This window comes from Hippocampus comes, unplaced genomic scaffold (assembly GCF_001891065.2).
Source record: "Hippocampus comes isolate QL1 unplaced genomic scaffold, H_comes_QL1_v1.1 scaffold427, whole genome shotgun sequence".
NCBI classification, from domain to species: Eukaryota; Metazoa; Chordata; class Actinopteri; order Syngnathiformes; family Syngnathidae; genus Hippocampus; species Hippocampus comes.
In genome coordinates this window covers 648,403-661,797 of record NW_017805871.1, presented here as the reverse complement: position 1 = coordinate 661,797, position 13,395 = coordinate 648,403, and the positions used below count along the sequence as shown (strand labels likewise).

The 13,395-nt window shown below is 45.6% G+C and overlaps 2 protein-coding genes across 3 annotated transcripts in view; both read right to left on the bottom strand.

The window, feature by feature from the left end:
• Positions 1 to 435, bottom strand: part of nme4 (NME/NM23 nucleoside diphosphate kinase 4) — a 3,494-nt gene extending 3,059 nt beyond the window's left edge. For both annotated transcript variants that reach the window (XM_019888680.1, XM_019888681.1), the window contains exon 1: positions 17 to 435. The gene's annotated coding sequence lies outside the window, so the exon portion shown is untranslated. The remainder of the gene's footprint in view (positions 1 to 16) is intronic.
• Positions 436 to 988: 553 nt separating this feature from the next.
• Positions 989 to 13,347, bottom strand: xpo6 (exportin 6). The gene is made up of 24 exons (XM_019888667.1): positions 12,633 to 13,347; positions 11,555 to 11,645; positions 11,025 to 11,137; positions 10,233 to 10,430; positions 9,936 to 10,095; positions 9,193 to 9,270; positions 8,539 to 9,061; positions 7,982 to 8,108; positions 7,737 to 7,846; positions 7,519 to 7,627; positions 7,326 to 7,418; positions 6,881 to 6,950; positions 6,642 to 6,801; positions 6,356 to 6,448; positions 6,048 to 6,192; positions 5,674 to 5,820; positions 5,389 to 5,578; positions 5,132 to 5,287; positions 4,834 to 4,948; positions 4,561 to 4,732; positions 4,250 to 4,411; positions 2,028 to 2,126; positions 1,710 to 1,940; positions 989 to 1,607 (listed from the first exon to the last, which is right to left on the bottom strand). The coding sequence occupies exons 1-24, from the start codon at positions 12,633 to 12,635 to the stop codon at positions 1,506 to 1,508; spliced, it is 3,447 nt and encodes a 1,148-aa protein (XP_019744226.1). The 5' UTR covers positions 12,636 to 13,347; the 3' UTR covers positions 989 to 1,505.
• Between the last annotated feature and the right edge of the window lie 48 nt (positions 13,348 to 13,395).

Here is a 13,395-nt window from a genome sequence, read left to right as displayed (position 1 = left end):
GGGGGGGGGGGTCTACTTACCCGAGTTGGTCCTGAAGCCGGCCAGCCGCACAGCGGGAAGGCGAGGAAGCAGATTTTGAGTGGTTCGCCTGCTCCACGGGGACAACACTGGGAGGAACATCACGCGCCGCAACAACATCGTCGTGCGTTCGAGTCAACGGCCACCACCGACGACAATCTTGTCAGTTTCAACTCACGAGTCCCCCTGGCCTACACCCACCCCGCCTGACCCCCTCGGACTGTTGACTGTCTGTCTACAAACAGGTTGAACTCAACTGCTGCCAGAAGTGCGTCGGCTGTTGGACAATGTGCTTGTTTTATTTATTTGTTGCGGGTTAAAGTTCTTCCAGCGAGATGGCCATAGACTGCCCAAGCAGATTGTTTTTATTTTATTTTTTTGAAGCTAAAAATCGCCATTAATAATGAATCAAGTTGAAGGTTTTCACAGAGAAAAAGGCAAAGACAACCTGTGGAATTTAGGCACCTCCATTTTTTTAGGGATAATATGGCTAAATAGGCTCTATGAAATGTCAGTAAAAGGGCTGCACTGGTTCGAGTGTCAGACTTCATCACAAATGGAAAACATTGTGGGGAAAAAAATATCAAGAGAAAAAAAGAGACTGACTTTAGGTCTCCCCATGGTCAAAGCAATTAACTTGATATTTCGGCTGAAGCTGAGGGATGTGACTCACTATTTTCTCTTCCTCGAGGTGGCCAGGAAAGTTTTCATCACTGGGTGGCACTAATGTTTTAAAATTTACAAGACAAAATCAAAAGGCTGATTAAATACTCATTTTATCTGTTATATTTGACGTGTCAGTTGGTGATGCAGAGGATAAAAATCACTTTTCCTCATGCTGAATGCTAAAAATTGTTGTCTCAGGACGACTGCATACAAGAGCATGTGCAATTTGAAATTATGCGAGGGCTGAGGATCGGTCGGTTGTAGACAATTTTGTGTTGAATGATCACACATTTTGTATTTACAAAAAAAAAAAAAGCACTTTAATTATCAAATCAAGCAAGTTTTCTCTTTCAGAATGGAATGATGTGAAAGATTTTAAGGTGAGAGTCCGTCTCCTTTGGAGATGAAAAAACCTGAAGGCAAAAAAAAAATGAATAGAAGCAGACATTACAAAAAACTCAAAATGAGTTCAAAGTGCTCAGTCCCAGCTCGGCTCCGCGGCCGAGGCGAGGGAAAGAAGGCCTGGCTCAGACTGGTCCGGGTCTAGGGCGAAAAAAACAACAACTGCAGACCAGCTTAAACATTTTTCTGCCAATGAATCATTGGCGACATATGGTGGGCGCTGCTTTAAACAACAACAAAAACAACGATTGGCCAAATGTCTACAGTAGAAATCAAAAAAAAAAAAAAAACAGCAGCATCCTCAACCTTCCTACAACTTTGAACACGCGAGCCAAAGCCGAGTTTGGAGTGTTGGGCAAAGTGGTCAGCACAGGCAATCCTTGAATGTCCTGGATGCATCGTGAAGTGGTTCAGTCGCGCTATAGCTTGATCGTGCCGGTGGGCAAGCTGCTGTTGCACAGTCTGTAGTAGCGAAGGTCGTTCACCAGCCGCTGCACGCTTTGAGTGAAGGACGGCAGGTCCTTTGAAAAGAAAGCAACATTAAAAGTCGGAAGCCGTAGTCGTGTTTCTAAATACGACTCAAGTGCCAACAAAAAGAGTGTCGGTTTCATGTTTGTTCTGACCTGTTCTATCTTGAAGTTGCGTGCGAGGACGGCTCGCTGGTTGGTGTCCACACCCTGGCAGCTGTTGAGGAACTCCGGCATGAAGGCCGAGTAGAAGGCATCAAAGTCCACAGAGGCCATGTTGTAAATGGCCAGGGTGATTTCCTCCTGGAGAAGGTCGTGACTTTTGTGGAGGAGGACCTGCAGCAGCACGTTGATGAAGTGGAAGAGCATCGAGGTCCGGAAAAGCTTCTAGAGGGATGACAAGCACGAGCGTGGATTAGCTGGACCAAGAGGTGCGAGTGGCATCTTAGTTGTGGTATGACCGCTGCTCCTTACTCTGTGATACAACTTGTGCTTGCTGTTGAGGGTCTCCAAATAGGAGAGATTCTGCTTGAAGATGTGGATGTCGGACTGCAGGAAAGACTGGCCGAAAGCCTGTGACGGACACGATAAAACACGAGTTGGAACATGATGTCCAATTTGAAACATCTTTATAATCACGAGAGCAGGAGGAGCTCGACAACATTTCAGTGTGTCTGTGGGAAATTGTTTGTTTCTGTTCTAGACGATCGCAAAAGTGTTTGCTGGAGTTGGTCGGGCGCCGAAATGCAGTGACGGGATGACGGCCGGCGGTGTGGCGGTTTACCTGCATGGCAGCCGTGAACTGGGCCTCGTTCTCCATGGCGTCCTCGGGGGCTCCTCTTTGGACACTTGTCAGAATCGAAGTTTTAAAAAAGTACCGCCAGTTTTGGTGAAGTATTTGGTATAAAAGCTCAAACATCTCCGCTTTGACATCAGGAGAGGATCGCTGGCAAAAAAGACGAATGGAACAGGAGCAAACATTTAGTCGACGGATATTTTGCCATTCGAAAATTACGCTAATGCCAGATTTGGACATTTTAAATGTTGCCCAAGCATTGCTGCGTGCATAAACGACAACAAATGAAATTCACTGACCTCTGCCACAACCGGATACACCTGCTCCATGCAGAGAGAGAGAATGCTGGGCAGAAAGGGTTTGAAAGCCTGACCGGGTTCCTGTACCACCACCTGCAGGATTTTCAAGAACTTCTGTACCACTCGGCAACCTGCGCTGCCCTCCTGCAAAATACTGGCTGCCAGCTGTTCCCTAAAACATACACCGACAGCATGGCGTCATCAAGTGTTTATCTCTCAAAATACCAACCAGTCCAACTTCACCTACAACTACCAAAGAGAGATTTTTCAAACCTGGTGAACAAGCTGAGGAATGTGTGGAGGATCTGTCCGGTGAAGGCAACGCCCATCTGGACTCGCAGCGCCTGAAACAGCGTCAAGAAGAAGGCCAACATCTCATCCGTCACATCTGAAAGACAAAAGGGGACCATCTAGAAAACCATCGTTGCTTCCCGCGGCCTTTGAAACGATATTGTGCCTGCTTTGAACGGTCGTACGAGCCTCCCGCATCGGGCGGTGGGTGAGGAAGCTCGGTAGCGTTTCATTGCGCCACGCCGAGACAAAAGGAGTTGAGGAAGAGAGACGCACTGACCTGGCTGCTGAATAAACACGGGGAAAAGGCTGAGGGACACTTGGACCGACTCCTGCAAACTCTGGTAACAGATCTGACGAGATTTGGTGGACTCGCCAGAGATGCTGTCGACTATGTCTCGAAGGACAGGCAAGGTCTGATGGATCACTGCTTTCACTGATTAAAAGAAAGACAAGAGGGGGAAAAAAAAAGGAATAAAATGATGATATCAGGGCAGGATAAAGTACATTCGGCGGTAAAAGGGAAGAATGACCTACAGTCATGCATTTCAGGTCGCCGCGGAGTTAAGTTCACCGTCCCTCTTAGCATCCGATATTCCCTGGTGAGGGCCGCCAGCATGCTGGCGTGACTGCCGGACCGTGTCTGCCACTGCTGCTCGTTCTCTGATAAATTTGGCCACGGGAGGAGCAGCATGTTGGATAAAGCCCGACACACGAGCAGGTGAGCCTGCAACCGCGCACACAAATAAAATCAATCCATCCAGTGCAGTAGATCAGAAGCTCAGAGATTGGTCATGTTCAAAAGGAGTAACAGGTATTCACCTCTAGGGGGAGCCTGTGAGTCTGATTCTCAGTGATGAGGTTAAAGATGTTCTGAACAGCAGGCAGAGACGCCAGAAACACAGGTCGCACTGTCAAGGTGATGGAAACCATCAGATGGCACGCGCACAGCAGTAACTTTTCCGGTACCTGCACACAACAACAACAACTGTCAGACAACACTGAAAAGTACACCATGTAAAACAACGAAACGATGAAATGTTAATTTCTCAAACATTGTAAAATGAACTTCTCATTCAAAACCTTGAATTGTTATCTTTGGAAAGAAGACATTTTTTTGACATGACTGCCAAATGGCTCATCTGTATAAATACCGAGAGGGGTAAATTGTTTTTAGTACGAGCGGAAAATGTTACCTTCGCGGTGATGAGGGGGCAACTGGCATCGACTGCAGACCAAAAGTGTTTGCTGGAGTTGGTCGGGCGCCGAAATGCAGTGACGGGATGACGGCCGGCGGTGTGGCGGTTTACCTGCATGGCAGCCGTGAACTGGGCCTCGTTCTCCATGGCGTCCTCGGGGGCTCCTCTTTGGACACTTGTCAGAATCGAAGTTTTAAAAAAGTACCGCCAGTTTTGGTGAAGTATTTGGTATAAAAGCTCAAACATCTCCGCTTTGACATCAGGAGAGGATCGCTGGCAAAAAAGACGAATGGAACAGGAGCAAACATTTAGTCGACGGATATTTTGCCATTCGAAAATTACGCTAATGCCAGATTTGGACATTTTAAATGTTGCCCAAGCATTGCTGCGTGCATAAACGACAACAAATGAAATTCACTGACCTCTGCCACAACCGGATACACCTGCTCCATGCAGAGAGAGAGAATGCTGGGCAGAAAGGGTTTGAAAGCCTGACCGGGTTCCTGTACCACCACCTGCAGGATTTTCAAGAACTTCTGTACCACTCGGCAACCTGCGCTGCCCTCCTGCAAAATACTGGCTGCCAGCTGTTCCCTAAAACATACACCGACAGCATGGCGTCATCAAGTGTTTATCTCTCAAAATACCAACCAGTCCAACTTCACCTACAACTACCAAAGAGAGATTTTTCAAACCTGGTGAACAAGCTGAGGAATGTGTGGAGGATCTGTCCGGTGAAGGCAACGCCCATCTGGACTCGCAGCGCCTGAAACAGCGTCAAGAAGAAGGCCAACATCTCATCCGTCACATCTGAAAGACAAAAGGGGACCATCTAGAAAACCATCGTTGCTTCCCGCGGCCTTTGAAACGATATTGTGCCTGCTTTGAACGGTCGTACGAGCCTCCCGCATCGGGCGGTGGGTGAGGAAGCTCGGTAGCGTTTCATTGCGCCACGCCGAGACAAAAGGAGTTGAGGAAGAGAGACGCACTGACCTGGCTGCTGAATAAACACGGGGAAAAGGCTGAGGGACACTTGGACCGACTCCTGCAAACTCTGGTAACAGATCTGACGAGATTTGGTGGACTCGCCAGAGATGCTGTCGACTATGTCTCGAAGGACAGGCAAGGTCTGATGGATCACTGCTTTCACTGATTAAAAGAAAGACAAGAGGGGGAAAAAAAAAGGAATAAAATGATGATATCAGGGCAGGATAAAGTACATTCGGCGGTAAAAGGGAAGAATGACCTACAGTCATGCATTTCAGGTCGCCGCGGAGTTAAGTTCACCGTCCCTCTTAGCATCCGATATTCCCTGGTGAGGGCCGCCAGCATGCTGGCGTGACTGCCGGACCGTGTCTGCCACTGCTGCTCGTTCTCTGATAAATTTGGCCACGGGAGGAGCAGCATGTTGGATAAAGCCCGACACACGAGCAGGTGAGCCTGCAACCGCGCACACAAATAAAATCAATCCATCCAGTGCAGTAGATCAGAAGCTCAGAGATTGGTCATGTTCAAAAGGAGTAACAGGTATTCACCTCTAGGGGGAGCCTGTGAGTCTGATTCTCAGTGATGAGGTTAAAGATGTTCTGAACAGCAGGCAGAGACGCCAGAAACACAGGTCGCACTGTCAAGGTGATGGAAACCATCAGATGGCACGCGCACAGCAGTAACTTTTCCGGTACCTGCACACAACAACAACAACTGTCAGACAACACTGAAAAGTACACCATGTAAAACAACGAAACGATGAAATGTTAATTTCTCAAACATTGTAAAATGAACTTCTCATTCAAAACCTTGAATTGTTATCTTTGGAAAGAAGACATTTTTTTGACATGACTGCCAAATGGCTCATCTGTATAAATACCGAGAGGGGTAAATTGTTTTTAGTACGAGCGGAAAATGTTACCTTCGCGGTGATGAGGGGGCAACTGGCATCGACTGCAGACGTTATAAGGTTGACAAACTGCCTCTGGTTTTGACTGTGGACCTCACTGTAGAACTGTGCAAGCCAATGAGAGTAGGCTTGCAAAGCTGCAAGGGCCTGTGCATGTCTGTACCGCACACACACACATGCACACGTAAACAAACCGAACATTTTAAATGTCATTGATGAATGTGCTTTCGTGGATCCGTCTATCTGTATGAATTGCACGCCACTAGGCACACTTTTTGGAGGTAGAACTTGTGTATCCATGCTTTTCGTTCAATACTTACACATCAATGAGGTCTGGTTTGAGTACAGAAGGCACGGCGGTTTCCAGGTCGTACAAGCTGGTCTGAGACCCGTAGCAAGTCACTTCTACCAGCCTGAGAAATGATAGTTGAGTTTGTTTTTACTTTGAGCAAAATACTCACAAATTAGAGAAACCCTTTAAAAAAAAAAATTTGATCATAGAAGCAAGAGTTAAATGCAGTAAGTTCAAATCCGCGGTACACTTTTCAGCTCAAACAGAATCAAAATCACGCTTTCGGAATTCTGTAAAAAGAAGACCACAGAGACCTCTCAACAACTGCAAGGGCGTCGTTGAAACGTGATGCGAAAATCTCCCCGATGAAATGTTCGGCCAGGCGCCCGACGGCTTGGAGAAGGGAGCTGAGGTCCCTGAGAGAGCAGTGAAGTCGGCGGCAGTCGTTCTCGGCGGTGATGTTCAGCCTGCGAACTGGAATGGTCGAGTTTAGATTGATTTGAGATTAGGAACCGGGCCGCAACCGCACACAATGAGGTCGCTGGTTTCTTACTTGTGCCGGTGGTGACGATAAACTGCCGCAGACCCAAGTACACATCCAAGTTTTCTTGAAGAATGGGAAACTGAAGGGGAGAACAAGTGATTTAATCAGGAGGATGGCGGTACTGTATGCGACATCAAAGATATTTCGTTTTGCTAGACTTGCATTTTCATTTTTACAACAAATTTATCTGTGACAGAATTTGACATCGACTATCAGTGGCCAACATTTGTTTGAAGTATTTTGTCGGATGGTATGCCATAAAAAAAACAAACAAACCAAAAAAATATTGATCCGGAAATTGACACAAGACGTTGCAACATCCCAAAAGGCTTTATAAAGCCAATCGCACTTGGCCGATAGGATCGAGGTAAAACATAAACATTGGTTTCGCCCAACATTGAGCACAATTACATCGAGGGAATTCACGCGCACGACATCCGTCTACATTTCTTACCAAAGTAGAAAATGCATGGGAAGGCAGCAGCTCCATCACCTTGGCAACAACCTCCAGACTCTGACGCAGGTACTTTTGCCATTCAGTCTGTTGCTGTGGTTACCAAATAAAAGACATCAGGACACACTGTAGTACAATCTGAGATTCCTCCGCGGAGAGAAACTGGCGTGACTGCACGGCGGCGTGTTCTTACATCATCATCCAGCGTCTCATCATCCAGTTCTTCTAATTGAACCTGATTGTATCGAAACTGGATGCGATTCAGAACTTCTCTCAACAGAAGGACTAAGGCATCTTTGTACCTGTAACCAAAACGACAGAGGAATCCAAATCAATTACACGTTACTATCCTCAGGCAAAAGGAACGAGCGGAGGACAAAAATGCTTTTTTTTTTTTGGACTGAAGGGTACCTGTTGAGAACACTTTCTCTGTCGGCTAGTCTGCTTTTGATTTTGGTTGTAAGAAAATCCAAAAAGACACTCCAAATATCCAAACAGGAAAAGTAGCCCTCGTGGGTAGGCTGGCGTAAAAAGCGAGAGAAAACAAACCAAGCTTATTTTTATGGACCGGTCGACGTCTTGCGCCAAATATGAAAAATAGATACCGCTCATGCCGACAGAAGAACAACAACAAAGCCGATTGGAAAGATGCTTACCTGGTTGAAGGTGTACTTGAAGAGCAGGGCAAGAAATTCTACAATTGGAAACTGAGGACTAGACTCAATCCGCCTCAAGTGAACACTGACGAACAGACGCAGGAAATCTGTGAATTTTTCCAAGTAGCTGGAAGACAAAAGATAAAAAAAAATAGAAAACAGATTTATTTAAGTTATTTAATTTGAACTCATCTTGCAAGATGACGACGTGCAGAGTGAACATTTCTGCTTTCAACAGGACTGGATGGTTTAACGTGCTAAAATTAAGGTTCAAGTAGAATTGCACATCTGTCGATTTTTATCATAAGGAGAGGAACGGTAAAATTCACGACAGGTTTTTGACGCACGAACTGACCAATCGACTGGATGACTCACTGAAAGGCTTACAGTTAATATTTACGTGAAAATGTGTTGGTCGGTTCATCGATGAGGCACCAGAAAACACTAATTATTGATTGACATTGTCATGGCATTCTACTCAGAGTTGCATTGAGAATATAAAAATATAAAACAAAAATAACTGTTGGACCCCTTTGTCCAAGTGGTCCAAAACAAACCTCTCGTCAAGTTCCTGGAGCCGACTCTTGACTGTATGAGCGTTATTCTCGCGAGTGAGCCTCTGTAGAAGAAAGAAAGTCTGCTGGAACATGCGCAACAGGTACTCCTCAAAGTCCACGGGCACACAGTTCTTGGACACCAGCTCGTTGACGCAGGTCATGGCGAGTACGCCGAGGCGGGAGCGATCAACCTTGCTACCCTCACTTTGTCGGCCTCCGCCGTTTGACGAGGGCGGCATTGTCCCGGCGTTGAGGTGCCCGTTAGAAGACGAGGAGGTCGAGGAGATGAAAGAGCCGGACTTGGCTTTCGCCCGAAGATCGCAGCCGAAGCGTGCAAAGTGGAAGATGGATGCCAGCAGAGTGGGTGTGATGTTGATGGACAGGGGAATCCAGCTGAACAGGTGGGCCAAGCACTCCAAAACGAGACAACAGAGATGCTGGCTCTCGTTGTCGAGTGCTGCCATGGGCTGGCACAGAAGCTTTGAGTACTGACTACCCTGAAACAACGTGCCCAAAAGTTCCACTGGAAGATTGAAAACACACAAAAGGAAAATGATCAACACGCAACGACGGTTGTATACAACTTACAGTCATAAACTAACAGTGGTCGTTCCGTCCTTTGCTGTCTCACAAAATTGGAGACGATCCACTCACCGCATTCTCCTGATGTGGGTGAGGGCGGCGGTGTGGAAGCGATGATGCTGTGCTTGTCCCAGTAAGTCTCCAGGATGCCTAAAAATTAGGTCAGGTGGTGAAGCCAGTTAAAATTTAGTACACCAGCACTGTGACTCCAAACCAAACAATCCACAAATACATTGCCGCCATGAAATAAATCTTTCATTTGTTCTGTGACGAAGCTCATATTGACATGATCTGAAATGCCATTACCCTGGCAACTGGCAACCCACACCTGGTGTGGCCCTCAATTAATTTCTGAAAATAAAAACTGTCAACAGTTGCTGAGGCGTTGAGAGGTGTAATACCAGTTGTAACCACAAGACGGCAAACATCGCTCACATCGCTCACCAGCACCTCTAAACCTGCAGATTGTGCTTTAGGGAAGAAGAGCATATCATGGCTGCACGCTAGTCTCCAAAGTACACAAAAAGCAGCATTTTTTTTTTTTTAAAGTGTGTGAGGAGTTCGTTAATTTGTGTCCTCCAAAAACATAAGATACTGCATATTCAGCACTTGGGGTTACACGCATATCATGACTTTGCCCACGGTATGCGGTTATCGTTTTTTTTATAGCTGAGCAGTGGATCTTATCTATAAATATTTGAACATTTAAGTACATGTACACATATATGGTAAGTCGGGACAATCAAAAGGCTCGGTATTACTTTATGAGTAGGATTTTCATTACAGGAACCTCCAATGTGTAAAAAAGTGCTTACCTGTCAACAGTCCAAGCATTGTCGGTACCTGATCCAGCAGCAGTTTCCGCAGTTCGTCTTTTCTGGCAACACTCAAGTCTTCCCGAGGACATGCGAGTTCCTCTGATGTGGTTTTCAGCATTACCAAGCCTAACTGTGCCAAAGCGGGGGACTGGATCAACTACAAATCACATAAAAAAAAGAAGAAAAAAACAGAAATGTTATGGTACTTTTAAGAGGTTGCACAAATTTTCCACAAGACTGATGAGTCATTTCAAGCAATTTGGAGGCAGACCATTGAACATCACCAAGGCTTACCTGAAGCGTGTTTGTAAAGAAATCGTGATAGAACATTGGCCAGTCCTGGCGACCAATGTCCACAATGACTTTGCAGAGTTTATTGCGGATGAAATAGGGCACCGATTTGTGGTGTTCAAGTAGGAGTTTGGGCAAACAGCTGCGAATCTCCATTTTGTCTTGCGGAGCTAAACCGATCCACATCTTGTTCACCAGGTTCTGAAAGTCAACAAGACAGTCGAATGACACACCTTAGGTAAATGAGGCCACCCGGCCGAGTGATTACTAACTCGTGGGCTGTGATTGTCAACAAAAGCCTATCTGAGCTGAGATGCAAGAATCAGGACCTTGCACTGCTCGGAGGGCCACGACGACAGAAATCAAATGAACGTTTCATCATCAAATCACAGAAAAAAAAAAAAAAAAATCGATGGCCTACTACTTATGAAATCAGTCAACTATTTGTTTGTTGTTAAATTATTACAAAATCTCAACATTATTTATTACACATGAGAATTTGGCAATTCGGTACGAATTTTAGCAAACATCGTGGAAGTTGACACCCACGATTTGCTTTACCGGGCCACATAAAATGGCATGGGGGGCCAAATATGGCCCCTGGGCCTTGACTTTGACAGGCGTGCTATACAGAATGAACCATCTGCATTCACAACTAATGGCAATTTAAATACGCGTGCATGTTTTGGGAATGCGAGAAGCCACCGCACAAAGGCGCCAAGGAAGATGGGCTAACCACACGCTCCACTGTATTGCTCTACTTTAAACCCCCTGCAGAAAAAAAAAAGAACTTACTTCAAATACTGTGAGACTGTACATCATGACATACTCATTCCGGGTATTAGAGAGGAAGAACAAGCAATGGCGCCACGCTCCAGTCTGCTGTGCAAAGTTATTCAGCAACTCTTCTGCAGAAACAAGGAAGTGGCGCTGATCACTGATAACCACCTAAGGTGTACTGCGACACTTCATTTGAACACGCAGATAGTGGGGGAAGTGAATTACAAAAGCAATGCAAACCATTGTGAAAGTCAACAAGCACGGTAAGTAGGTTGACAAATGCATCCGTATTTAAAAAGCAAAAAAAATGACTTCACCAGTATTTTGGTCTACAAGCGTGGTCGATTTTTTCCCCCCCACACGTTTTTTAATGTCATGTCTTTGTGGGCGAAAAGTAATGTTTTTTTTGGCGGATATGTGCTGCTTTTAATATCATAACAGGATGACAACGATATTGTGACAATTTTAATATTACCACAATCGTTACATCCCTACTCATGAGGTTCCACTCTTTAACGATCTGCTCTGATGCAAAGGTCACGTACCTATTTCTCGTTTTCTTTCATTGGTTGTGCAGCTGTGAAAGAATTCGGTCATCAGGCTCTCCAGTGCATGCAGCGACGCCTCCTCTGAAGCCTGATGAATAGCGATAAGGCAACAAAGAGTGCTAAATAAAACAAAGAACCTAACAATAGGTGCTGCAAATCAGAGGTACAAGACGCAGCCTCTCAAATATAATTCAGGAGTGTCTGGCATATTCAATTTGTAATCCACAGTGGAGTTTGGGTCTGAAAATGCTGTGCATGCACAAACAACATGGCTGCAAAGAGAGAACAGCTAATTCACAAAAGCTGTCGGTATTGCAATTTGGCTATTTCATTGAGTGATTTTTTTTTTCCAACCCTGTAACAACTATTTCGTGAGAGGAGGCTAGAATTGTTGCAGGACAACTTGTGGCTACTTCACCATGGCACATCTGCCAATGCCCTGAACATCTGACATTTCCTGGCCGAGAAGAACATGTCAGAGCATTTAAGTGTGGTACAGTAGGCTGGGAAATTGTTCTGGAATCCAGGGGGATTACTTCCAGTTTGGATTTCAAATACTCTCTTCGGACACACTGAGCCAAACCAGCGCAGTGCAGTACTTGCTAACATACCACGAGGACACATTAAGTTTTTAAACGAAACGTCAATTTTGTTACCATGTATTGATTGTCACCGTTCAGAATGATAAAACAAGACAGAGGTGAAGTTTTTAAAGAGGCGCTCCTGTGGCATGCGGGTCCAAATTCCTCCCATGGGCCATAACTTGCCGGGGCTCAACATGACTAAGGAAGTGTTTAGATTTGCAAGATGGGCGTCTTGTTGTGGAACTGGCCTAAGGAGCGGTCACATCCCATGAATTACCTGCAAACCGTTACACGACCAAACCGGCTTCTTCGACCTAATTATCCAAAAAGCATTGGTTTTATGTCAATAAATTGAACTATTTAAAAACTCGTTTTGTTGTTGTTTCGTTTGTCAGAAAGAGGCACATTTAAGTCCCACGTTAGCTCTTAGCATAACGGTAGGAAGAGGACACGTTGCCCAAAGACATAAAGTGTGGGTATATTGTACTTACCATGTTGGGCTGCGTCGGATGTGTCCCTCAGTTGTGTTCGTCTCGGATTAATTACGCTAATAAGACAACATTAAATTACCGAGCTAGCCAAATTTGCAGCTAGCGTTAGCTACGGTGTAGCTCGCTAACGTAACAGCAAAGGGGATTCGTCATGGTCTGCTCGCTTTGATTCGCGATTCCACGACCAAAACATTGACAATCACTTTGCCCCAAAAAAAGGAAAACATTTAGACTCGCTCGACTTGTATTCGTGCTGGATTACTGAGCATGTGATGAATAAAGCATGCTACGTCCAAATGTTCTCCATGATCGTGCGATTTCATAACCCGTTTGTTTTTTTTAAACCATTTCTTTTTGGCTGACATTCATCGCTGGTTCCAACCCCGGAAACATGTGCAACGCTGCTTAGCTTTTTGTGTTTGTGGATCAAGTATCGTGACGCGAGCGTCAGTTTAGCCAAATGCTAATGTTGCAGTGGCTAACTCACTAGCTTTTCTAGAAGGATGAAGGCATCGTTTTCGTTCGCCGTGGTAGTTTGCCAGACGTAGACATGCTTCCAGGGCTGGTGCTCGCGACAACTTGACTTAACCGCCGGTATTTTAAAAAGCGTGCAAATGTGCACGTTCAAATTGTTGTGCAGACAATTTCGGAATAATTGACAGGCTCAGCGATATAGTGCCTGTTGTTGGCCCCTACTACGCTTGGGGCGGCGCAGGAATTTGTTTCGATTAAAAGACTGCGCTCACTTGGCCACTTCCTATTT